The sequence below is a fragment of the Hyla sarda genome, chromosome 3, assembly GCF_029499605.1.
Source record: "Hyla sarda isolate aHylSar1 chromosome 3, aHylSar1.hap1, whole genome shotgun sequence".
Taxonomy (NCBI): Eukaryota; Metazoa; Chordata; class Amphibia; order Anura; family Hylidae; genus Hyla; species Hyla sarda.
Genome location: NC_079191.1, coordinates 359729412 through 359757260, shown reverse-complemented (window position 1 = coordinate 359757260; position 27849 = coordinate 359729412). Strand labels below are relative to the sequence as shown.

At 45.1% G+C, this 27849-nt stretch overlaps 1 protein-coding gene and 1 pseudogene across 1 annotated transcript in view; both read right to left on the bottom strand.

The window, feature by feature from the left end:
* The window catches only part of PAX1 (paired box 1), a 103216-nt gene extending 98296 nt beyond the window's left edge, over positions 1 to 4920 (bottom strand). Inside the window, exon 1 of the mRNA XM_056563630.1 lies at positions 4779 to 4920. Within this exon, the coding sequence (XP_056419605.1) occupies positions 4779 to 4920 (142 nt within the window). The remainder of the gene's footprint in view (positions 1 to 4778) is intronic.
* A 13089-nt stretch (positions 4921 to 18009) lies between these two features.
* On the bottom strand, positions 18010 to 18169 carry LOC130363501 (U2 spliceosomal RNA; annotated as a pseudogene).
* Between the last annotated feature and the right edge of the window lie 9680 nt (positions 18170 to 27849).

Below are 27849 nucleotides of genomic sequence, written 5' to 3'. Positions count from 1 at the left end.
GCGAGCCCTTTGTATCCGTCTGGACATCAATCTGGACTTCTCCTCGGCCTACCACCCTCAGTCCAGCGGTCAAGTGGAGAGGGTTAATCAAATCCTTGAGACTTATCTTCGGCATTTTGTTTCAGCTCGCCAAGATGATTGGGTCGACCTTCTCGCCTGGGCTGAATTCTCATATAACCATAAGGATTTTGAGTCCTTGAGGTCGTCCCCCTTTTTTGTTGTCTATGGACTCCATCTCCGTTCTCCTCTTCCTCTCCCAGTCTCCTCCGGAGTGCCTTCTTTTGATGAGCTGGTCTTTGACTTCTCCACCATCTAGCAACAGACTCGACAGTTGCTGTTCCAGGCTTCTTCACGCATGAAGGCGCAAGCGGATAAAGGTAGAAGACCTCCTCCGTCCTTCTTTCCTGGTGACATTGTGTGGCTTTCATCCAAGTACATTCGCTTCAAGATCCCCTGTTACAAGCTCAGTCCCCGCTACCTTGGTCCCTTCCAGGGTTTTCCGTACTCAAGAGAAATAATTTTTCCTTTTACCTTTTGTGAAAATAAAAAGTATGGGGCAACACCAGCATGTTAGTGTAACATTTTTAATTGCTTTACACTAACAAGCTGGTGTAGACCCCAACCTTTTCTTTTCATAAGGGGTAAATGAAGACAAAGCCCCCCAAAATTTGTAATGCAATTTCTCCCGAGTATGGAGATACCCCCATATGTGACAATAAACTGTTTCCTTGAAATACGACAGGGCTCCAAAGTGAGAGAGCACCATGCGCAATTGAGGACTAAATAAAGGATTGCATATGGGTGTACATAGAGGTATTCTACACCAGTGATTCCCAAACAGGGGGCCTCCAGCTGTTGCTAAACTCCTAGCATGCCTGGACAGTCAGTGGCTGTCCGGAAATGCTGGGAGTTGTTGTTTTGCAACAGCTGGAGGCTCCATTTTGGAAACACTGTTTATGATTCGTTTTTGATTTTTATTGAGGGGGGGGGACAGTGTAAGGGGGTGTATATGTAGAGATTTACCCTTTATTTTGTGTTAGTGTAGTGTTTTTAGGGTACATTTGCAGTGGCAGGGGTTTACGGTGAGTTTCCCTCAAGGAGTTTGCGCTGCGGCGTAAAATTTGCCGCAGCTCAAACTTGAAGCAGGAAACTCACTGTAAACCCGCCTGTGTGAATGTTCCCTGTACACTCTCATGGGGGGAGGGCAGGGCAAGCCTCCAGCTGTTGCAAAACTACAACTCCCAGCATGCATGCAAGGAGTTGTAGTTTTGCAACAGCTGGAGGCACACTGGTTGGAAAACCTTCAGTTAGGTTCTGTTACCTAACTCAGTATTTTCCAACCAGTGTGCCTCCAGCTGCTGCAAAACTATAACTCCCAGCATGTACTGATCGCCAAAGGCTATGCTGGGAGATGTAGTTATTCAACTGCTGGAGGTATGCAACTACAACTCCCAGCATGGCGAGTCATTTGCTGCTCGTGCATGCTGGGAGTTGTAGTTTTGCAAGATTTAAAAGGCCACAGTTTAGAAACCACCTCACAGTGATCTCCAAACTGTGACCCTCCAGATGTTGCAAAACTACAAATCTCAGCATGCCCTGACAGCAAACTGCACAGTGATTGCCAAACTGTACCCCTCTAAATCTTGCAAAACTACAAATCCCAGCATGCCCAAACAGCTTGGGCATGCTGGGAGTTGTAGTTTTACAACATCTGGAGGGCTACAGTTTAGAGACTACTGTATAGTCTGAATTGACCGGCGATTTGCGTCGATCGCCAACATGGGGTGGGGGTGGGGGGGGGGGGGTACTTGCAGTGTCAGGATGTCCCCAGGGGTTTGCACGTGATACACCTGCTGAAATACCAAGGAGCCAGGGCGTACGCCCTGGGTCCTTAAGGGGATAAAGTCACAGTTTTAAGTGTGTGACATTGTATTGCACTATATCTATATTGCTGATATGTTGAGTATCACTAGGTATATAACATTGAATGTATAGTCCCACTACTCTGTACAATATTTTTATACTGTACCTTAATTGCACTGATTGCACTTTATTTCTTCACTAATTGATTGAGAAGTCACATTTCTGCTGTGTATAAATTGCACCATAGTTCTGTCCTGAGTTGCTTGAATAAATTCCAGCAGCCAAACCCCCGATAGGGGATATGTTTTTTTTTTTGGCTAGGTTAAAAATAATAATAATAACATTTAATGCCATATTATTGTACAATCTGGTGTTCAAATAGTATAGCAAGGTGTCGATGGACAAATAACTTTTTACGCTGCATGTCACGAAATTCATAGAAGGTCTCCTAGAAGAGCTGAGCAGAGCCTATGAGAAACTAAGTGGCACAGATCAAAACTCCAGACATGTCAATTCTGTTTAAAATGGTAGGTACCAATAAATGATGACTGCCACAAAAAAAGAGTATTGGTGGACATTAAAGGTGGAAAAACATAGATACAGTTGAAGATCAGAAACCAAGAAGAGGTTTAATAGATTATTAACATTTATTCCAAATTTGTTGCATCAAATGAGAAAAATAACCAATTGCTCGGTATATTTAGGGATTTTTACGAAGAAAAATATCCAAAAATTCTACTTCAAATTTCCCTAAAAAAATACTTGGTGGACATGCCAATCGCCAAACTTATGATGTGTTTCAGACACTTTACACCTCACTAGACAGTTTTGCATGATCTTTGCTGCTGCCAGTTTGATGATGACCACCTCAGCTAGTGATTGGCTGAACAGTCATTTTCTGGGTGTGGGAATTCTGAGCAACTAGGCCCAGGGAGCAGGGGAAGAGACCGTGACGTCTGTGAGTATACTGCGAATGTGCGTGTCGACTCGCAGATAACTGTGAGCAGATTGCTGCTACCAGCAGACAAAGCAAGGCACAGCAGGAGGAACACTCTAGGGACATTCAGAAGCATATCCGAAGCGTAAAATACTACGCGGATGCGCTACATGTAACCTTACCCTAAATGGAGGGGGGGGGGGTAATTAAATAATCCACAGGTACATAGTTCAGTTTTATAATATTAAATTTGCTTTCATTGTGTGGTTTATCAATAAGGTTTTCAATATCTCAAAACAGGATTTATATTGATACAAAAGGGATTGGTCCCAATAAATAGAATTGGTTCACAAATAAACATATTTGATCATTAGGCTATAGGACCATAATACTTTTTTAATACTATAGGACCATAATACTTTTTTAATACTATAGGACCATTATACTATTTTAATACTATAGTACCATAATACTTTTAATCATATGAAACAACTTAAATAGTTAAGTATGGACTGTATAAAACAATTACAATGACTCTACTTGCTAAATAAGTCAATTGTTTGACTATTGTTCACTTGAAAGTAGATTTCACTTAGCTGAAGTTTGAGAGTTATTGATTTTGCCAGTTCTCGCTTGCTTGGCTCTGGTATCCAGCATGTGGCTGTAATTATTAAGACTTGATATGGAGCCAGTTAATTCTGAATCAGTCCCACAAGGCTTCACAGAAGTGGTAGAGTTAAACTAGATAAGAAGAGTTGTAACCCAGGAAAAGCGGGCCTCACTGAAAATAACTGTGTAATTGAGCAATGAGTAAAGATACCTCAGAAACCTTTCCAATGGAACATAATAGATCCAAGGATAAGACTGACAACACAAAAAGTATAGATTACTGTGCTGAATATTCTAATTAATTATATAATTTTAGTCACATGTTTACACTTAGACTTAAAACATTAAAACTTATATTTACATAATCTACACAGAATTATAGTTTTAACATGTTTTCTAGGCTATCTGTTTTTTTACATGACAAAACCAATTTTTCCAACTAATTTTTACAAATAAATCATTTTATTTATAATTTACCAAAATTTCAGCAGATCAGAAGTTGACTGTTCGTTTAAATAGTTCTCCAGTAAAATTCCAGTAAACAATGTTATGTATTTAGAAGTTTCTCATAACCTACTGTAACTGACATCATGTGAGATGTACCTGTGGTAGGATTTTAACCCCTTCCCTCGATTTTTCATTTTTGCACTTTTGTTTTTCCTCCTCACCTTCTAAAAATCATAATACTTTCAATTTTCCACCTAAAAATCTATATGAGGGCTTGTTCTTTGCGCCAACAAATTTACTTTGTAATACCATTAATAATTTCACCACAAAATCTACGGCCAAACAAGAAATAACTTATTTGTGGGGCAGAAAAAAAAAAAAAGTCGTTTTGTAATTTTTAGCACCTTCCGTTTCTACATAGAGCAGTTTTCTGTAAAAATGGCACCTTATATTTATTCTGTAGGTCCATACGGTTGCAAAGATACCAAATTTATATAGGTTTGATTTTATTTTACCACAAAAAAAAAATGTATAACTTCATGCACCAATATTAATATGTTAAAAAATGTCCTCTTCTGACCCCTATAACTTTTTTATTTTTCCGTATAAAGGGCAGTAAAGGGCTAATTTTTTTTTTCCGTGATTTGAAGTTTTTATTGGTACCATTTTTGTTTTGATCTGACTTTTTTTTTTTCCCCAAACTTTATTTAAGTTTTAATGAGTAAACAATAATAAGTAGTCTCCAACCAGGAGCAAGGAACAATATAGTAAACAACAGAACATGTCTAGCATGAAAAGTCCATAGGCACAGAAGTTCAGGGTAAGGCACACCTGTAAGAAAATAGAACCACAGCACAAAAATCCTAAAGAGCATCAATCCAGGCAGTCCACTGATCAATACGTGATTTAGGTAGTCCCATACGTTGAGCAATCAATCGTTCAAGGGTGAGGTTATATCTCACCTTAGCTTTAATAACCTCAAAGTCCGGAACCTCAACAGATTTCCACAGTTGTGCAATAGAGGTACGCGTCACGGTGAGAACATGAAATATTATAGTAATCATATTATATGGGAGCATTTCCAACTCCCAGGAGTATGGAACAGTACACAGATTATCTAGGAATCCCTTAACTGTGGACCACAGGGGTTGAATGACCTGACACTCCCACCAAATATGCAATAAGGATCCCTCAGGGGCACCACAGCGCCAACAGGCCGAGGGGGTACCAGGATAAATTTTAGCCAGTCTAATTGGGGTATAGTACCACCGGTATAACAATTTACACCTCAAGATGAGCAACACATCTAGAAAATCGTTTGGGCAAGGAGAAGGCAAAGTCCCATTGCTCGTCTGTAAACCCCTGAGCCAGGTCCTCCTCCCACCTGACTTGGAAAGAATAGCGCCCTGGTTTCCCAATGTCTAGTATCTGAGTGTATCCTACAGTAATGCCCCTCCTAAACGATTTATCATTATAGAAGTGGATTTCGTAGGGAGTCTTAATCTCCCCTGCAGGCCACCTAAGGGAAGTAACAAAGTGTCTAAGTCTAAGGTATTTAAAGAAATCGTTTCTAGGGAGATTGAAAGTGGACCTCAAGGAGGCAAATGGAATCATACCGCTTGCGTCCATGACATCCACCACCTTGGTGATTCCCCGGGCAATCCAGGGCTTCAGATCCAAGTCCATTAAGTGCGACTCAATCGCTCCCAATGGTATATCACAAATACGGGCAGGAAGGAGTGTATGACATATCTGGGATTTACTCCACATTCTAACCGCCGCTACAGTGGAATAAGCAGAACAAGGAGCAGAAGTAGGGTTGAAACGAAGGGACCATAGAAAATGACAGAGAGAAGGGGAAGATATCGACCCAGTGGGGTGGGCCACTTTGCCACCACCACTTCTTGAGTTGATCTAATATGACCGCCTGATAGTAGGCCTTCAAGTTTGGCACATTCATTCCACCTCGTGTAGTAGGCTGATATAGTACAGCTGCACTAACTCTCGCCCGCTTCCCCGCCCACACGAAGTTTAGTAACAGCTTCTGCAGTTGTGGCAAATAAGAGGCAGGGAGGACCACAGACAGGTTCCGAAAAAAATAAAGAATTTTGGGCAGCAACATCATCTTTGACGCGGCAACACGGCCCCCCCAAGAAATTGGCATGGAGGAGAATTCAGTTATATCGCTACAAAGTTGCGATTTAAGGATGGCAAAGTTAGCGGGTATTAACCTAGCAGGACAGGACGTTAAAGTAATCCCCAAGTATGGTATCTGTCCCTCCGCCCAAACAAAGGGGAATCTATCTTTAAGGCTGGATTCTAGCTGTGTTGCAATATTAAGCGCTAGAATGCTAGATTTAGAGGCATTTAGCTTATAGTAACTTATGGCACTAAATTCAGCTATGACATCCATAACTCCGGCCAAGGACTTGGTAGGATTGGCCACGCATATAATGACGTCGTCGGCGAACAAACCCAATCGGTGTTCAGTGGATTCCATACGTATACCTTCTATATCCGACGACGTCCTCATACGGTGGGCAAAGGGCTCCATAACCAATGTGAAGATGAATGGGGACAGGGGGCAGCCCTGCCGCGTCCCGTTACTAAGGGAGAAACGTTGGGATAATGCTCCCGACGAGAAAACCTTGGCTGTAGGGTTGGAATACAAGGCCATCAGGGCGGCAATAAATTTAGGGGGTACCTGGAATTTATTCAATACTGCGTGCAAGTAACCCCAATGAACCCGGTCGAACGCCTTCTCCGCATCCAAGGATAGGAGCAGAGAAGGCGTCCGATCAGAACGGGCCTTTACCATCAGGTCAAGCAAGCGTCGGCCCCTAACAAACCCCACTTGATCTCTAGCGACTAACATGGGTAGAAAGACATTCAATCGGTTCGCAAGCAGCATGGCATATAATTTAATGTCACTATTCAGCAACGAAATGGGTCTATAGTTTGCTGTGTTGTCCTGAGATTTACCCGGCTTGGGAATAGTGACCACGAGTGCCTCCAGCATCTCGGCAGGCGGGGACCCGGACGAAGCTATGGCGTTAAAAAGCCTAGTTACAACTGGGGCAACCTCAGCACAAAACATTTTGTAAAAGTCGTTGGTCAGGCCGTCAGGGCCCGGCGACTTGGCCGTTTTAAGTGAACGTATACAAGCTACAACCTCCTCTACAGTAAATACTTTTTTCTAGTTCTTCAGCCTGCTCAGATGACAGAGTGGGAAGGGACACAGAAGAGAGGAAAGATGAGATAGCAGCGGCAGACGGTTGATGTGTAGGGGGGGTCATCCCTTAAGTTATACAGCTTCTCATAATAAGATGCAAAACTGTTGGCTATCCCCTGGGGGTCAGTCACCTTACTCCCATCTAAACCGGACAGGTAAGCAATTCTAGACCTGGCCACCCTCTTCCTTAGTTGTTTAGCAAGCAAGAAAGATGATTTATTCCCTGCCAATAATAGGACATCTTCAGTTTTCTCAGGGCAAGTTCATAAACGTGGAGTGAGAGAGAGTGCAGTCTAGCATTCAATTGGTATATCTTTGCAGATATCTCAGGCGAATAAGCGGCCATATTCCGCCTATGAAGTTCTGCTAACCTCTGTTGCAGCTCTAGCATCTGAGTGGATCTAACCTTTTTATTGTGGGCCATTTGACTTATAAAATGGCCTCTGATGGTGGCCTTAAAGGCACACCACAGAGTGGGATCCGACACCTCTCCAGTGTCGTTTATGCTGAAGTATGTTGGTATAACCGCTGAAGTAGCCTCCACATATTCTGTATTATGTAGTACCAGGGGATTAAGCCTCCAAACGGACGCCGGATGTTGAAGGTATTTTTCCCTCAGAGTGACTGCAAGTGATCTGACCATTCAAGCGGGAGAATTTTAGTGTCAGCTACTAAGGGCAGTAACGATTTAGAGGTAAGGGCATGGTCAATACGGGAGTATGTATGGTGTGCAGAGGAAAAGAAGGTAAAGTCCCATTTGGTAGGGTGTGCTATCCTCCACACATCATACAGTCCAAATTTAGAGGTCAAGGAGAAGAAGCCCGAGGGCCCCTCTCTAGTATGGGGAGCCGTGGAGTCAACACACGGCCACATGGTCTTTTTAAAGTCCCCTAAAGCTATAACGTGACCCTTCGCTAGTCCCTCCATTTTGGTCAGCACAGATTTAAGGAAAGCGCATTGTCTACGATTAGGGGCGTAGGCCACTACAAGAGTGTACTGTACGCTAATAATCTGACAAACCAGGATTATGTACCGCCCACCCATGTCTATCTCAGTGTGCTGTACAGAAAAAGCTAGGGAGTCCTTTACTGCTATACACACCCCACCTTTCTTATCAATAGCAGGAGCCTGAAACATCTTAGGGAAACGTTTATGGGTAAGGCGTCCAGCATCCTCTGCATTAAGGTGGGATTCTTGTACGCACACTATATCAGCCTGCACCTTCCTCGCCTCCCTCCACAACTGGGAACGCTTATATGGGGAGTTCAATCCCCTTACATTGAGAGAGAGCAGTTTAATAGTCATTAGCAAAAACAGGGAAATGGATTGGACCTAGCGATTCACATAAGTATAAACCCACATATCTGGGGGCGTACCTTCGGTGTACAGAACCATAGGAAGCACTCAGTGGAAGAATCTCGCGTGCCGGACAAGGACCATACCAGACATTAGAACTTGAGAACAAAAACACAAACCACAAAAAGACATGTACAAAACAGACAGAGAACATAAATAGAAAAGACATTGCAATAAAGGCCATGTGGTAAGCCCTAGTGGGGGACAGGAATAAAACAGACCTGCTGCTAGGCCTACAGAAGTAATATAAGGACAATCTACCTTAATGAGTGACACTGAAACACTACGGGAAGTAAAGATTCTACTAGTGACACAAGTAAGTATAATAAATGCAGACATAAAACTATATTATAAACACAATTATGAATCCGTCTCCATCTCACAGTCGCCTAGTACTCTTATGCCTACGACCTGTCACCAGATGCGGAGGAGTTCCCGTAGACTTGGGCAAAGCTGACGGTGTGGTCAGTCGCCATTCCTCACAGAGCCCCTCCAGCTCCTCCGGTGTGGATACCACAACTTTACTCCCGTCACGGGTGATGATCATCTTCACAGGGAACCCCCATTTGTAAGGGATTCCATGCTCACGCAGCAGCTTGGCTCCTTTACTAAATTCACGTCTCCTGGCCAAGGTGGCCGCCGAGAGGTCAGTGTAGAGCTGTAACTCCATATACTTTTCCGGTAGCGAGGTAGGGGATCTCGCAGTAGCCATCAGCCGGTCTTTGATATGGAAGAAATGCATGCGCAGGATAACGTCCCTTGGCACTGATGCAGAGAGCGATTTCGGCTTTGGCAATCAGTGGACCCTGTCCATAAGCAGGTCCACGGATGAAGACTGGGGCAGCAGGATAGCGAAGAAGTCAGTCAGAAAGCCGTTTAAGTCCTCCGTTTTGACTGACTCTTGGACCCCGCGCACACGCAAATTGCAAGGCCGCCACTTCGTCCTCCATGTTGTTTGTTAGGTCCACCACCTTATTATGGGAGGCCGTAAGCTCAGCCATCTTGTTTTCTATATGTGAGGTGCGGTTCCCCAGAGAGGCTATTTCGCTATGAATACTGGCGACAGCCTGCTCTATGTCCACTTGGAGGGAGCACTTCAGGTCAGCAAGGAGATGCCGCATCACATGTTCGGTTACAGGTAGGTGGAAGGTCGTCCCCAGTTCTCCCTTGCTCGGATTGCCAGGTTGACTGCCAGGGCCCTGCATCGCTGAGGTGCCCAGAGGATTGCTCACCTGTGGAGACCCCTGTGTAGAGACTTGTCGTCTGAAAGAAGCTGGGCCAGTGGCCTCCGGAGAGCCGGAATGTCCGTTGCCAGAATTAGGAGAGGAGGATACCAGCGATGCGCTTCCAGCAGCTGGGGAAGCAGATCCGCTCAACGGCAGCAGCGCGGTCTCCCTGGCAGGGGATGCGGCCGCGCCATCTTGTGAGGCCTCCACGGCGGGGAAGAAGGCTGTTAGCTTCATCGGGCTCTTCTTATGTCCGCGTCTGCGAGTCATCACCATGAGGACCGGGGGTTCCCACACAGGTACCGATAAATCTCCAGTGCAGGGGCGGACATATCGCATGTGCAGCAGGTTCAGCTGCACAGGGGCCCAGCGTGTGAGGGGGCCCGCCCTCACACGCTGGGCCAGTCCTACCATCGGACCCAGTGCACAGGGCCACCATCAGGGGGTAAACCCATACACTTGTATGGGGCCCGGAGCTTCAGGGAGGCCCGGACGTCCCTGTACTTTTTTTTTTCCGGCTAGTCAGTGAGTGACTGCGACTGTCACTCACTGACTCCTGGCTGGGTACCTGTCAGAACTATGACCGTGCCTCATAGTCTGGGGGGCCCGCAGGACTATGAGGCCCGCTCTTTCTAGGGCGCAGGCCCCTTAAGAAGTACGGCAGGGCCGGACAGGCCAGGGGCTGATGGGAGTCGACGTGCCCCGCGCAGGCACGCACGCCTACTCCAGTCACCTGACCTGTCCCGGCGCGATCTCCAGTCCAGCAGCCTCCCGACGGATCCTCCCCGTGCAGTGGAACACTGTGACAGGAGCAGCAGCTGCACCGAACCCCGGCAGGGTAAGTGAATGGGGGGGAGGGGGGGGGGGGGTTGGATGGGGGCTATGTTGTTTGCAGACTACAATGGTGATGAGAGGTGCAGGGGAACAGGTGCTTGGGGTGTTATAGGGGTGATGAGAGGGGGGTTATGGGGGGTAATGAGAGGTTCAGGGGGGTGTTATGGGGGTGATGAGAGGTGCAGGGGGGTGTTATGGGGATGATGAGAGGTGCATGGGGAGGTTATGGGGGTGATGAGAGGTGCAGGGGGGTTATGGGGGTGATGAGAGGTGCAGGGGGGTGTTATGGGGGTGATGAGAGGTGCAGGGGGGGTTATGGGGATGATGAGAGGTGCATGGGGAGGTTATGGGGGTGATGAGAGGTGCAGGGGGGTTATGGGGGTGATGAGAGGTGCAGGGGGTGTTATGGGGGTGATGAGAGGGGGGGTTATGGGGGCGATGAGAGATGCAGGGGGGTTATGGGGGTGATGAGAGATGCAGGGGGGGTTATGGGGGTGATGAGAGATGCAGGGGGGTTATGGGGTGATGAGAGGGGGGTTATGGGGGTGATGAGTGATGCAGGGGGGGTTATGGGAGTGATGAGAGATGCAGGGGGGTTATGGGGGTGATGAGAGATGCAGGGGGGTTATGGGAGTGGTGAGAGGTGCAGGGGGTGTTATGGGGGTGATGAGAGGTGCAGGGGATGTTATGGGGGTGATGAGAGGTGCAGGGGGTGTTATGGGGGTGATGAGAGAGGGGGTGTTATGGGGTGATGAGAGGTGCAGGGGGGTTATGGGGGTGATAAGAGGTGCAGGAGGGTGTTATGGGGGTGAAGAGAGGTGCAGGGGGTGTTATGGGGGTGGTGAGAGATGCAGGGGGGGTTATAGTAGTGATGAGGAGAGGTGCAGGGGGATTATAGTAGTGATGAGGAGAGGTGTGGGGGGGGGTTATAGTAGTGATGAGGAGAGGTGTGGGGGGTTATAGTAGTGATGAGGAGAGGTGCGGGGGGTTATAGTAGTGATGAGGAGAGGTGCGGGGGGTTATAATAGTGATGAGGAGAGGTGCGGGGGGGTTATAGTAGTGATGAGGAGAGGTGTGGGGGGGGTTATAGTAGTGATGAGAGGTGCCTGGGGGGGTTATAGTAGTGATGAGGAGAGGTGCGGGGGGGTTATAGTAGTGATGAGGAGAGGTGTGGGGGGTTATAGTAGTGATGAGGAGAGGTGCAGGGGGTTATAGTAGCGATGAGGAGAGGTGCGGGGGTGGTTATAGTAGTGTTGAGGAGAGGTTTGGCAGGGGTTATGGGGGTGATGAGGAATGATGAGGACACAGAGGATAAGAGGTATTATATTTAGTGGGTATAGTGTGTGGCAGGATTATATTTAGTGGGTACAGTGTATAGCAGTATTATATTCAGGGTACAGTGTGTGGCAGGATTATATTTAGTGAGTACAGTGTATAGCAGTATTATATTCAGGGTACAGTGTATAGCAGTATTATATTCAGAGTACGGTGTGTGGCAGGATTATATTTAGTGGGCACAGTGTATAGCAGTATTATATTCAGGGTACAGTGTATAGCAGTATTATATTCAGGGTACGGTGTGTGGCAGGATTATATTTAGTGGGCACAGTGTATAGCAGTATTATATTCAGGGTACAGTGTATAGCATTATTATATTCAGGGTACAGTGTATAGCAGTATTATATTCAGGGTACAGTGTGTGGCAGTATTATATTCAGGTTACAGTGTGTGGCAGGATTATATTTAGTGGATACAGTGTATAGCAGTATTATATTTAGTGGGTACAGTGTACAGCAGTATTATATTCAGGTTACAGTGTCTGGCAGTATTATATTTAGGGTACAGTGTGGGGCAGTATTATATTTAGTAGGTACAGTGAATAGCAGTATTATATTTAGTGGGTACAGTGTATGGCAGTATTCTATTCATGGTACAGTGTGTGGCAGTATTATATTCAGGGTACAGTGTGTGGCAGTATTATATTCAGGGTACAGTGTGTGGCAGGATTATATTCAGGGTACAGTGTGTGGCAGGATTATATTCAGGGTACAGTGTGGGGCAGTATTTTATTTAGGTTACACTTTCTGGCAAGGTTATAATGATTATTGTCTTCATGCAGAGGATGAAGATCTGCTGACAAAGTGAGGAGCCAATGATGTCCGGATGTCAGACTCTGCAGAGAAGATGGAGCTGGAGGAAGACCTGGTCTCTGGACGAGATGAAGAAGAAAAGATTACAGAGAAGATATCACTTAAGTCAGAAGACGTCACTCAGGTCACTGACATCATTGTGTGTTCTTATGACTGTCCCATCAGAGCTGTAGTCACTTGTAAGTTCTGCAGTGATGATGGGTAAAACTGTGTCCAATCTGTGTCTCTTCAGCTGTTACAAAACTACAACTCCCATTGCCAGAGGCTCTTCAGACATGATGGGAGTTTTAGCTTTCCAACAGCTGGAGAACCACTTCAACCAAGGTGATCGGTGGGGGTCTCAGGCCTTGAGTTGTGTAAGGGGCCCCGAAATTTCTGATGGCAGCCCTGCCAGTGCACATATGACAGGGAAACCAGTCTTGCCCAGTCACTAAACTGCTACTTACATCTGCCCATGGGGACTTCCTGGCTGAGGTGCGTGCGGTGAGTGACGTCATCGCAAGCACCTGGACGCTGACGTCCAGCGCAGAGCGTTCGATAACGTCACTTATAGCGCGCACCTCTGCCAGGAAGTCCTCTCAGGCAGATGTAAGTAGTGCAGGCAAGGTAAGAGTGTGTGGGTGAGTGAGAGTGTGTGTGTGTTTGTTTGTTGGGGTTATCCTACACTACCTTATGTGGGGAATCTATGCTACCTAATGTGGGGAATATATGCTATGCTACCTAATGTGGGGAATATATGCTACGCTACCTAATGTGGGGAAATTATGCAATGCTACCTAATGTGGGGAATATATGCTACATAATGTGAGGAAACTATGCTACCTAATGTGGGGGAACTGCTGCCTACCTAATGCAGATTAATGTGAGTTGCAGTGCAATTTTATGGCATATTACTTTTTTTTCAAACAAAAAAACGAAGGACAAAAAACCAAGTAGAAGCTTAGCCTAAGCAGTCCACAACACGTTAAGCTGTGCCTTTGCCACAATCGCTTGCTTTTGGTAGTTTTTACACATCCTCTTGGCTGACCATTATTCTGTGAGCCAAACTCACACTTTTTGTTTTTATGTCTAAAAGGTGGGGGGAAAAAACAAATGAAAACGCAAAAAGAAAAATAGACTATGTTCTCCTTTTTGGAAATTGCAACAGGATTGGTGTTCCAAAACAGTAGTGAAGAAATATTTTTTTAAATTGAAAAGATTATTAGAAATTCTCTTTTTTGGGAGTTGCAAGAGGATTAGTTTCCCAAAATAGTTAAGTAAAAATAGCTTTTGTAAATATTGTTAAGTTCAAAAATGATCAAAAACTCTTTCTTTTGGGGAGTTGCAGTAGGTTTTGAGGCTGGAGAATAAAGGCACAATGTATTTTTTAATGTTTCAAAAATTCTCCTTTTTTGGGAGTTGCAACAGGTTTTGGGGCTGGCAAGTCATAAAGATGCAATGTATTTTTCCAAGCATTCAAAAAAACTGTCCCTTTTGTTAGTTGCAACAGGATTGTTGTCCCAAAATAGTGAAGAAGAAATAGCTTTTTTATAAAAAGCAAAAAAAATATTATAACTTATTTGGGATCATGAGTTATTTATGTGTAGCAAGGGTTGTTGTAAGAGCCAGTGGACAGCAGGCAGTTGTGGACTAGAGGTAGTTGTAGCCAGTATATCGAAGGCAGTGGTCGTCTGGTGGTAGTTGTAGTACCCAGCGGAGAGCAGGTAGTGGTGCATTAGTGGTAGTTGTAGTAGACAGCTGACAGCAGGCATGGTAGACTGGTTTTAGTTTTATTAGCCAGCGGACAGCAGGGGTGGTGGACACAAGGTAGTTGTAGTAGCCAGCGGATAGCAGACATTGGTGGACTAGAGGTAGCTGTAGCCAGTGGATAGCGGACATTTGGGGGCTATTGGCAGGTCTATTCATTGGGTATCAGGAAGCATGGACTAGTGGTGACTGTGGCCAGTGGACAGCAAGTGGTGATGAGCAAGTGGTATTTGTAGTATCCAGTGGACAGCAGAGATGGTGAACTGGTGGTATCTGTGGCCAACGGAAAACAGGCAGTAGTGGACTGGTGATAGTTGTAGTAGCCAGTTAACAGCAATGGTGGTGGACTGGTAGTTGCCAGTGGACAGCGGGGATTGGTAGACCCATGGTAGCTGTAGCTATTGGACAGCAGGCAGTGGTGGACTAGTTGTAGCTGTAGCCAGCAGACAGAAGGCAGTTGTGGACTTTTTGAAGTCATAGTAGCCCGCAGCTAGCAGAAATTGGTGGACTAGTGGCAGCTTTAGCCATCATAAAGCAGGCAGTGGACTGGTGGTAGTTGTTGTAGCCAGAAGGAATTTGTGGACTAGTGGTAGCTATAGACAGCAGACAGTGGGCATTGGTAGACTAGTGGTAGCTGTAGCCAGTGGACAGTAGGCAGTGGTGGACTAGTGGTAGCTGTAGCCTGTGGACAGCAGGCAGTCATGGACTAGTGGTAGCTGTAGCCAGCAGACAGCAGGTAGGGGTGGACTAGCAATAGTTGTAGCCAGGTCTTGGAATGCAACTCCATGTGCTTGCGTAGACTCGACCCCTCTCCATGACTTAGTGTTTGTTTGCAGAGATAGCACTGTGCCTGTTTTTTCATCTGGTAAGGTAGAACAGAATTCCCACATGGCAAAAAAAAACAAAAAGATATTGGTTCACCATGACCCCTGGAAGGCTTTTTTATGGAGCCTACAGATGCAGCAGTGTTACTGTCACCTGCACCTGAGCTGATCATGCCAGCAGGTCTACCTCTGGTACGTTTGACAAATGTTCTGGTTTTACCTCGGCTCTGCTCTTCATTATTGACAATACCACCACAATCCCCCTGCTCTGAACACATCCTCTCTTCATCAGATGGTTTCCATGTCTTGACCAAAACAACATCTTTAACACCAAACTCCTCCTGATTGCCCCTGCCATTCCTCTCAGTATGAACTTCTCATGCCTGATCATGGGCTCCTTGCTCAACCTCAGCATATCCACCATAATACCTTACAAAATCACTACCACCACACCTACCACCACCAGTCCCCCTAGTGCTGTGCTCGGCCACTGTGTCCACCTCCACCACCTCTGCAACACACTCCAAAGGCTGACTGTCCTCATACAACTTCTCCCTGTGGCTTTTATTCTGCTTAGCACTAGGTGGGAAGCAAAGACAGAAAAGATAGAACAGACCCTCCAGAAAGGTCATTTGCACTGTGTCATGTAACTGCAGGCATTAAGGTATCTGCCACCTGCCACAATGTCAAGTGGTTGTCTTTCAATAGGCTGCTAGCGACCAAATAATAGGCCAAGAGATTGGATGAACTTCAGTTTTTTTCCTGTAAGCCTCCATTCATAAAGTAAGTGTCTGAATGTGTTCTTCTAAGGGCTGTGTCTTCCTTTATACCCAAGGTTGCATTTGAGTACAATAGGAATAGAAAATGCTATTTACTGTATATTTCCCTGAGTTGATTGAGTTCAAGCCTCCGTGTTCCGGACACCGCCGCTGGTGGCCCATAGATCACGGGGGTCCCCAGCAGCTGGGCAGAGTGCCCCCTTTTTTTCCCCCAATGTATTTATTAGCATTTTCAAAACAGAACAAAATGTAAAACAGAAGACATAAAACAAGGCCCGACAGTGCGGCCAAAAATCACAATCAAATATAGATACAGTGCAAAAAAAGAGCATAACATAAATGAGAAGCCACAAGGCCTTCCAGCAGAACAATCCATGGTCCTGAGCAGGCTGAAAGGCCCAATAATATAGTCTATCACATGCGGTATAGGTAGCCATTGAGAGATGACCCACACATCCCTGAGTAAAGGAAAGAATATAAAAGATCCCCGGGGTATCCCAAATACGAACAAAAATGTGCGGGACAGAGCCAATCACATGCGTCCAAAGAGAAAAGGGTCAGGGAAAGTTGAGGTGACCCAAAGAGCCCTTGAAATTCTCCATATTCTACCATTCCGTGTACCAGAAGGGGCACACTATGTCAGCTCTGCACATTAAAATGCGTCACTATGAATGATTTCCATTTCTGGAAGAACTTTTTGATGCCAGTCAGTTTGTGACGCTCTACGTCTAGCCTATCTACCCCAAAGAAACCTTAATTTGAGCAATCAGCATGGAAAAATCCGGTGTAGTGTCTGAGAGCCAAGTAGCAAAGAGGCAGCCTAAAGCCACCAAAAAGGCCACGTGAACCATCTGAGGGGGCTTCCTTCCCTCCCTGTGATCCCCGTCCGGGGTCACAACTTGTGAAAGAGCATGCTACTCAATGTATTTGTTATTCTCACTCTCCAATGGTCATAAATATAACTTGCAACTAACTTCCAGTAGGATCTAGAATGTGTACACGTCCAGACACCATGATATAAATTTGGCAACTGGAAATTCTGAGAAATCAGGAGAGGGGAGAATATTGAATCCAAATAGTGCAGCCTGAGCCAGTTTAAAATACGTTTCCTTCCCTCTCTCATTTATTACACATTTACGTACCACTGTCCATCCGGAGAGGATGACATTGGGCAATTCCTCATCACCCGTCCGCCTCTCCCATGTACAGAAAACATTTTTAGGGTCCACTTTTAGAAAATTGCTACGACAGGCTTGATAGAGTAATGAGATTGTCTAGGTCCCATACCGATTATGTTATTTTTTTTTTTTTATCTAAAGCCGAGGAACGTGCTTTCGATTCACCCAAAGTGCAAGAAAAAGTGCAAACGTGTTACACTAAAAAAATGTGCACAAAGGATGCGGTCTGTCGCAAGCCCTTCTCCGATAGGAGAGAGGCCCCCCAACAAACCTTACCCTTCGCCTCCGGACCAAAAGGTACCTGCGAGGTTCCAGGTTCGATGTCCCTTTTCGCCGAAGCTACTAGGGGACCACAAATGCTCCCGGCATCCCCCTTGGCGTTAGCCAAGGTATCTGCCCGCAGAGCCGATTACGGTAGGTACCCTGCCAAAGCAGGAGTACCCGGGGTGTTTGCAGGGAGGTGCGGAACCTAATGGCCACACACACCTCCCCTAGACCGCCAGGAGGGACACCCAGAAGGGCTACCGCATCCTGACAAATCCTGTGAACACACAACACGCAAAAAGTGACACAGTGAGACAAAAAAGAAATAAATAAGTGAATGTGTGCAGATATACCGGCCGGATCTATAAAAAATTTCTCTGATCCTAGCCAGAAGGCCGGGAATCAAGAGGTGAGTGCCACAAGGTGAAGAGATTATGGTGCCCGTGCTTCAACTCAGTGAGTCCATCCTCCCAGTGAGTTTCGGCACCTCGGGGTCACCACTCCCCGAGGCACAAAAGTACCTCGGCTCTAGACCCTCTCAGCCTCATGGCGAGACCCGGAGGGAACAGGTCACATCTGGGCAGCCGTCGAGCTGATTCCTCAGAACCAGCCCCGGAAAGCCCTGGTACACCTGCATCCTCCATGCAGCACCCATCCCCACCAGCATGAAAACTGATAAGAACAGATACTACACTTGATCTTAGCCAAAAGGCCGAGAAGCGATACCGATTATGTTATCTAAGGAGTGGGATTGTGATTCAAGTGTGAGATTATGAAGCCTCCTATTACAGAATGTATGGGCTTGCTTGGCAAACAACATATGTGAGCTAGGGAGAGCAAACTTAGATACTATCTGAGCAGGAGTGTACCACCGGTGAACCTCCTTGTTCATAAGGTCCCCAACCACTAATATATCTCGGTCCTTCCAGAGCGACAGCCAGGAGGAGGATCCCCCCCTGCGGGAATTCAGGATGATGACATAAGGGCATTCTTTTGGAGAGGAGAAAGGGGAGGCCAAAAGCCTTCTGCATCTCCTTCCAAGAAACAATAGTATCACGTAACAAGACCGGCCGCTTAATCATGAGGGGCAGTTTCGAGTAAGCGGTGAGCAGAAGGGCTACCAAGTCCCACTGTGCTGCTAGGTTCTGTTCTAGAAACTCATTGGAATAGAAAGAGGAACTCTGCAGCCAATCAATTACATGCTGAAATAAGCAGACTAAGTTATAGCCTCTCACATTGGATAGGTTAAGACTCCCTCAGTCTTGCCCAACATCAATTTTTGCAGAGCAATGCGAGGGTGCTTACCCTGCCAGATAAAGGGAGTAACTGCTGAATTGAGGTGTTTAACATCATCATGTTTGAGTAGGATAGGTAGGGGTATAACAGCCTGAGGAAGCTGATCATCTTCAGGAGATGACAACGTCCCATGAGAGTTAACGGAAGATTCTCCCATTTGCGCAATTTGGAAATTATTTTAGCCAGGAGGGGAGGGAAATTAAGGGAATAGAGGGAATCAGGTGTTTTCCCAATCTTGATGCCTAAGTATTGGATGTGAGAGGACGCAACTGCGACCCCTAGATTCCCCGCCTCCGCGAGCCAGAGTGGAGGTGACAAACCCAATGGTTTGAGCAAGGGGGAGAGTACTCTGCACTTTGGAGGAAAATGCAGCACATAACACAGTAGGAGACAAAGAGCTAGACCCCCTAATGAGAACTAAAGGATAACCTGGGTGAGAGCACCAAGTTAACAAGATCAATAGGCCTACAAACAAAAAAATATAAAATAAAAAGGTAAACACAAAGAAATGAGAGAAATAGCACAAACGGTTACACATGGCCCAAAATGGTAGCTGAGCCATAACCTCGAGGGAAAGAGACTTCTCTTTTTTACGGCACACAGGTAACTCTTCCCCACACCCCGGCAACAACAAACCCAAAAGACACACACTTGGTCAGTTAGGGAACCCTGACACAGAGAGACCCCCTTAGATAAGAGGGCACATATAAAACCACCTCAGTAATATAGTCAGAACAGGCATAAAGAAGATTTTAGAAAATGCACTTTCAGGCTGTGGTAGTAGTAGTGGTCCCGATAATATTATATGGCCAGCCAAAACCGGGTCATGAGTCTTGGCAGTCCCAACAAACCTAAGGCAGTGTGGACCAATGATGTGGGAGGGAAAGGCCATAAAACAGGGATAGAGGAGTGTTCCCAGAACTTGGAATGTTCACATCCATGAAGTCCGCCAGAGGTATGTCACCATAGGGGGAGAGAAAAACAGGATACAGTATAGTTGCTGCTCAAAGTCAGTCCAGAGAAGGTAAACAGTCACTGCCAGATGGGCGGCATCTCGCTGATCGACGGAGCTTTCTGCCTTCACCTTGATGTGATGATTCGCGTACACCCGCTCTGCTACTTCACAGCCTGGAGGAACTGTCATCCATCGGTGATCTGGAGCGAGATCCTGAGCGACGTCTGGGGGGAAAATATAGGGCGGGAAGAGTGTCTTTCACTGAGTAAGGATGCCAGGGCAGCCTCAACTTGAGCTGCAGATGAATAAAAAGTGGAAGTCCCATCCAAGTGGTAAACTTTCAGCATGGCAGGATACAGCAACCGTAAGTGCCAGTAGCCTTGTACCATTCAGAACACACCTTGCTGAGCGCACGTCTCCTTTTCGCTACTTCCGAGAAATCTTCAAACAACAGGAGACGTCTATTGCGGAACTCTAGCTGGGAAGTGTGTTTACGGAACGCATAAAGCAATTCCATTTTGTCATTGTAATCCAAGAGCTTAAAAATTACTTGTCACGGTCTGGGATGCTTAGTGCCAGGGTGAGTGGAGCGGGTCTCAGGCAATTGAATAGGGCCCAGACAGTGCGCTCTTTCCATCTGACAGAGGTGCGACAGACCCAAAGCTGGGGAGATAACACTCACAGAACTGCTGTAATTCAGAATGCAGTACTGACTCGCTCACCTCAACAATGCGCAGGTTATTGTGGTGGGAGCAGTTTTCTAAGCCCTCCAACTTTTCACTCACATAGACAAGGTCTGTCTTTGCTCTTCGCAAGCGTGTTGCCATACCGCTATTCTTATCTTCCAGGGACACAATGCATTTTTCCACTTCATCCAAGCATCCCGCATTGCTATTCACCTCAGTCTGCAGCTGTAATAGAGTTGCCTTCATTGTGCTTGTCACAGCAGCCTGGATGACAGGGAGGACGAGCTGCACCATCTTGGAGGCCAGGGCAGTCAGATCCACAGGACAGGAGTTATTCACAGTAGCAGCCTGCTTATGTGGGGGCAGGCAACATGGTATAACTGATGAAGCCTCCCAGCACTAAAGAGGAGCTGGCTGCTATTCTCATGATGTTCCGGTGCCATGATGGGGGCAGAGCTTAGCGGGACCGCCGCTTGTGAAGCTGGAACCAGAGCTTCTGGCCCTGGATTGCTGCAGATCATGTACCGGTCCATGGTTGCGGAGGTGCGGGGCATTGCTAGACAGGAGTGAGTTGCCAATCTGTCACCTCGGAGGGCTGTTACGCCGGTCAGTGTGCCAGGGTGTGCTTGAGCTCTGTCCTCACACTCTCTGCATAGCTAGTGCCAGAACCGGAAGTCAGAGTACCCCTTTAAAGAGTACCTGTCACCAAACTAAACTTTGAATATATTGTTCCTTATGTAATTATAAGACACTGCTATTTACTTGCTGTTAACATTCTCAGCCTTTGCATGTTTTTAATGTGATTGAAAAAATGGCCACAAGGTGGCTCTGTTCTGTTCCCTGCACAAGTCAAACAGTTAGTTTGGTCTTCTACTGGCCTGACAGATCAAACTCGGGAAGTGAGTGTGGGGCATGGCAAGGCACAGCTCTCGCAGGCTTCAGTGACATTGCGCCTGCTGAGGAACACCCAATTAAGGGCAGGAGGGGTGTTAGAAGTATTTAGGGAATATAATCAGAGTTAGTTTAGAAAATATGTTTTGATGACAGGTACTTTAAGTTTCAGCAGCAAATAAGTGGTTCAAAACATTGTAAGATGCTCACACCAGGTGGGTAAAGTCAGTAATTTTTAAAGCCTGTAACGTGAAAGAAAAAAAAACACCTCCTTTTACCAAAAAAAGTATATTTTACAAGATCTAAGGCTACCAGTTTGGCACAGGTGCCCATTAGAAACATCAGCAATGCTGCATGATGGTCTGAGCCTTCTACATTGTGAAACCACCACAGGTTAGACATTGAGGCTTCAAGGAGTTCAGCCTTTGGTATAGTAGTACTGTGTTGTTCTGAAAAAAATATTTTTCCCTCCTTTGTGTTTATTTTGTCTAGCCAAATCTCATTTGTGCTGCCTGGATAAAAGGAAAAAAGTGAATTTCTTTCTTACTTTTTCTTTCTTCCTACTTTTTTCAAAATTTTTCTTTCTTCGAGTCTGAATTATTCTGCATTAATTCAGTCTATTGTAGTAGACACTGTGCAGTGCCTGTATTGAGTATTTATGCTTTTGCATGCTGATTGGCTGACTATTAACTGATTAGTCTCATTTGCTAGGTGGGTGGTCCAAGGCTAGGAGATGAGGAACAAAATATCCCTATTCAGACTCGAAGAAAGAAAAATTACAGGTGTGAAAAATGTTCACATGTAGTTACACAGTTCTAATATTGTAAATGCTCTATTTTTTTTTATATATACAGAGTTATAGTTTGCGATAGCAGATCAGCTGATAAATGGAAAGAAAAAAGTGAACCACATCTAAGTAGGAAAGATCAAAACATCATGGTTTCAGCTGCTATTGTAACACTAAATCTTTCAAAATCTGTGCAGCAGTAGGCGTTCTGATAGGATTATAGTCGTATCATCTAAAATAACTCGTCATAATGAATAAATGCCCCATTGCTATCATAAACACGCTCTGTAAGACTTTCAAAGTTTCAAATAATTTATGTGCTATGGTCTACTACATCTCCATAGCCCGGTCTGTTTCTGTTTAATTCTGGGATACCTAATTGCAGTGGAACACTTTAACACCGTTAAATTAAAACAAGCTCGGCTACTAGCTTGTTCTTGCCTAGGACCTGGCACGGCTTCAAAAAAAGAAAATCCCAAAGCAATCTCAGATGTTAAATTCCTCCCAAATATTAAATTTAACAAAGGCCATGCAAAATATCATTATCAGAAGGGGCTAATGCAGAGAAAGGCAGACGCATGAAATATTTCATCTGCCAAGTGCTTTAATAGCTCTATCAGTGTCTATTTGGAATACTTTTAGCCACATCAAAGCTCGGAGCCCAGCAAGGAAGCATTCAAAGGGGTATTCCGGCTTTATACATCTTAACCCCTTATCCAAAGGATAGGGGATAAGATGTATGATCGCAGGGGTCCTGCCGATGGGGACCCCAGCGATATCGGTGTAGCCCCCGGCATTCCGTGCCAGGCGCTTCCTCTGAGACGGGGACGTGACACCACGGCCACGCCCCCTAGAGACGTCACGCCCCTTCCATTCTTGTCTATGGGAGGGGTCGTGACGGTCGTCCCCCAGCGGCAGAACCCCTGTGATCATACATCTTATCCCCTATCCTTTGGATAGGGGAAAAGATTTATAAAGCCAAAATACCCCTTTAACTCAGCGTACGGACAAATCAGCGTAATTCGTTGTTTGTGTATTATTTTACGCTGCAGCGTTTACATCATGTGTCCCATCATGTGTCCTTAAAAACCAATTCGAGAGAACTCATTTCTTTTCAACTCTGCAAAAAAGACTTACAAATCAGAGAAGGTAACACTTCTACTCGGCAGAATCTACAGAGTTGTGGTAATAAAATGAAGCAGCTCTAGTGTCTTAGCTTCATTCACAGACATATTTTGTTTAGCTGACAGTTTTTCTTTCAAGATTAATGTGCTTATGAAAACCGTGTGCGTTACTCCATGAGGCAAGCTTGAAATCCATCAACATTACCATCATAATGACACAATGCTGGGAGAGCAAACTAAATGACAAACAGAATCTAGTTTTCACAGAGACCAGTGTGTGTTAAAGGAAATGGTCTGTAGCAGATCCTGGCCCCCATCCAAAAATCTATTCCAGCTTGGTTTTTAACATTCAAAGAAGCAAAAGAAAAAAAAAGAAAAAAGAAATATAAGTGATGCAGACCTATAGCAAGAAACCTACGTTCTGGTAACATTAATCTTCATGTGTTGTGCAAGTGGTAATTTGCCTAATTTGTCATATCAGCGGTGAAATAATGCCGAGTAATAGCATAGATATGAAATATGACACATTCAACCTGCACCTCTGGTGATCCCAGTGCTTCTGCTGCTGAGATACTGGATTCAATGACATTGATTCTCAGGGAGAAGGTAACTTATTTTTATTACAGACAATGAACATGCCAGTATGTAAATATGTGTTATCCAGGACTAGAAAGTTGAAGGGGTACTCCTCCCCTAGCCCCTTAAAGGGGTACTCCGCCCCTAGACATCTTATCCCCTATCCAAAGGATAGGGGATAAGATGTCAGATCACAGGGGTCCCGCTGCTGGGGACCCCCGGGATCTACCATGCAGCACCCACCTTTAGCGGCTTCAGGAACCGCTGGAGGTCCTCAGGCTGAGTCCATCTCGACCTCGAGGACGGAGCATAGTGATGTCACGGCTCCGCCCCCATGTGAGGTCACGCTCCGCCCCCTCAATGCAAGTCTACTGGAGGGGCGTGACAGCTGTTACGCCCCCTCCCATAGGCTTGCATTGAGGGGGCGGAGCATGATGTCACACGGCGGCAGAGCCGTGACATCACTATGCTCCGTCCCTGTGATCGCCAGTAATCAGACCCGGAGCGAACATGCTCCGAAGACTGATTCTAATGGGGTGCGGCGTGGAAGATCACGGGGGTCCCCAGCGGCGGGACCCGGCAATCAGGCATCTTATCCTCTATCCTTTGGATAGGAGATAAGATGTCTAAGCACCGGAGTACCCCTTTAAGGACTCAGTGTTTTTCCATTTTTGCACTTTCGTTTTTTTCCTCCTTACCTTTAAAAAAATCCTAACCCTTTCAATTTTGCACCTGAAAATCCATATGATGGCTTATTTTTTGCGCCTTCAATTCTAATTTGTAATGACATTGTAATGTCATTTTACCCAAAAATCTACGGCAAAACGGAAAAAAAAATTATTGTGCGACAAAATTGAAGAAAAAATGCCATTTTGTAAATTTTGGGGGCTTCCGTTTCTACGCAGTACATTTTTCAGTAAAAATGACACCTTATCTTTATTTTGTAGGTTTATAAAATTAAAATGATACCCTACTTATATAGGTTTAATTTTGTCGTACTTCTGGAAAAAAATCATAACTACATGCAGGAAAATGTATACGTTTAAAATTGTCATCCTCTGACCCCCATAACTTTTTTATTTTTCCATGTATGGGGCAGTATGAGGGCTCATTATTTGCGACGTGATCTGAAGTTTTTATTGATTGGACTTTTTGTTCGCTCTTTATAAATTTTTTCATGACATACAAAGTGACCAAAAATACGCTATTTTGGAATTTGAAACTTTTTTTTGCGTGCACGCCATTGACCGTGTGGTTTAATTAACAATATATTTTTATCATTCAGACCTTTCCGCATGAGGCATGTGTTTATTTATATTTCCACAGTTTTTTTTTTTATGGGAAAAGGGGGGTGATTCAAACTTTTTATTAGGGAAGGGGTTAAATGATCTTTATTTACTTTTTTTCACTTTTTTTTTTGCAGTGTTATAGCCCCCTCTAGTGGCTTTAAACTGCATGCCCTGATCTCTTACATTGATCAATGGTTTCTTATAGTAAACCATTGATCAATGATTCTGCCGCTTGACTGCTCATGGATGTCAGGCACTGTGCAATCATTCGGCGATCGGACACCAGGCAAGGTAAGGGACCCTCCTCGTGTCTTACAGCTGTTCAGGATGCCGCGATTTCACCGCGGCGACCTCGAACAGCCCCCTGAGCTAACTTTCACTTTAGACGCAGCGTTCAACTTTGAACGCCGTGTCTAAAGGGTTAATAGCACGCAGCACCATGATCAGTGCCGCGTGCTTTTAGCCACAGGTCCCGCCCGTTGCTAGGTGCTGGGCCTGACCCGCTATGACGGTAGCGGACTCAGGGCCAGACATCTCATCCCCTATCCAAAGGAGAGGCCAATATCAGTTGAATGAAAGCACCCTTTCCTTGCCCCTAGACATCTTATCCCCTATCGAAAGGATAGGGGATAAGATGTCAGATCGCCGGTGGTCGAGATGGACTCCGGAAGCCGCTACAGGTGGATGCTGTATGGTAGATCCAGGGGGTCCCCAGCAGTGGGACCCCGACGATCTGACATCTTATTCCCTATCTATTCCCCATCCTTTGGATAGGGGATAAGATGTCTAGGGGCAGAGTACCCCTTTAAGGACCCGGGCATTTTTTGCACAACTGACCACTGTCATTTTAAGCATTAATAACTCTGGGATGCTTTTGCTTTTCATTCTGATTCCGAGAACGTTTTTTCGTTATATATTCTACTTTATGTCAGTGGTAAATTTTTGTCGATACGCATTATTTCTTGGTGAAAAATTCCAAAATGTGATGAAAAATTTAAAAATTTAGCATTTTTTTAAACTTTTAAACTCTCTGCTTATAAGGAAAATAGACTTAACAAATAAAATATATATTGATTCACATATACAATATGTCTACTTAATATTTTCATCATAAAGTTGACATGTTTTTATTTTTGGAAGACATCAGAGGGCTTCAAAGTTCAGCAGCAATTTTCACATTTTTCTAAAAATTTTCAAAATCGGAATATTTCAGGGACCAGTTCAGGTTTGAAGTGGATTTGAAGGGCCTTCATATTAGAAATACCCCATAAATTACACCATTATAAAAACTGCACAACCCAAAGTATTCAAAATGACATTCAGAAAGTGTGTTAAACCTTTTGGTGTTTCACAGGAATAGCAGCAAAGTGAAGGAGAAAATTAAAAATTTTCATTTTTTACACTCGCATGTTCTTGTAGACCCAATTTTTGAAATCTTACTAGGGGTAAAAGGAGAAAAAGCCCCCAAAATTTGTAACCCAATTTCACTCGAGTAAGGAAATACCTCATATGTGTATGTAAAGTGTTCGACGGGCGCAGTAGAGGGCTCAGAAGGGAAGGAGCAACACTGGGCTTTTGGAGAGTGAGTTTTTCTGAAATGGTTTTTGGGGGGCATGTCACATTTAGGAAACAACATGGCATACTATTTTGGAAACTACACCCCTCAAGGAACGTAACAAGGGGTACAGTGAGCCTTAACTCCCTACTTGTGTTTGACAACATTTTGTTGAAGTCGGATGTGTAAATTAATTATTTAGAAGGAGAGCCATTGGGCTTTTGGAGAGAGAATGTGTTCAAATTGATGGCCATGTGTGTTTACAAAGCCCCCGTGGTGCCAGAACAGTGGACCCCCCACATGTGACCCCATTTTGAAAACTACACCCCTCACAGAATATAATAAGGGATGCAGTGAGAATTTACACCCCACTGGCGTTGGACAGATCTTTGGAACAGTGGGCTGTGCAAATGAAAAATTTTATTTTTCATTTTCACAGACCACTGTTCCAAAAATCTGTCAGACACCTGTGGGGTGTAAATTCTCACTGCACCCATTATTAAATTCTGTGAGTGGTGTAGTTTCCAAAATGGGGTCACATGTTGGGGGGTCCATTGTTCTGGCACTATGGGGGCTTTGTAAACACACATTCTCTCTCCAAAAGCCCAATGGCCCTCCTTCTCTTCATAGCATTGTAGTTCGCCCGCAGAGCACTTTACATCCACATATGGGGTATGTTCTTAGAAGAAATGGGGCTACACATTTTGCGTTTTTTTTCCCTATTCTACCTTAGTGAAAAAAATTGTTTTCTTCATTTTCACATCCAACTTTAACGAAAATTCATCAAACACCTGTGGGGTGTTAAGGCTCACTATACCCCTTGTTACATTCCGTGAGGGGTGTAGTTTCCAAAATGGGGTCACATGTGGGTATTTATTGTTTTACGTTTATGTCAGAACCACTGTAAAATCAGCCACCCCTATGCAAATCACCAAATTACACCTCAAATGTACATAGTGCGCTCTGACTTCTGAGCCATGTTGTTCGCCCGCAGATCACTTTACACCCACATATGGGGTAGTTTCATACTCAGGAGAAATTGCGTTACAAATTTTGGGGGTCTTTTTTTCCTTTTACAGCATAAAAGTATGGGGCAACACCAGCATGTTAGTGTAAAAAAAAAAAAAAAAATTACACATGCTAGTGTAGACCCCAACTTTACCTTTTGATAAGAGGTAATAGGAGAAAAAGCCCCCCAAATTTGTAGTGCAATTTCTCCCGAGTAAGGAAATAACCCCTATGTGG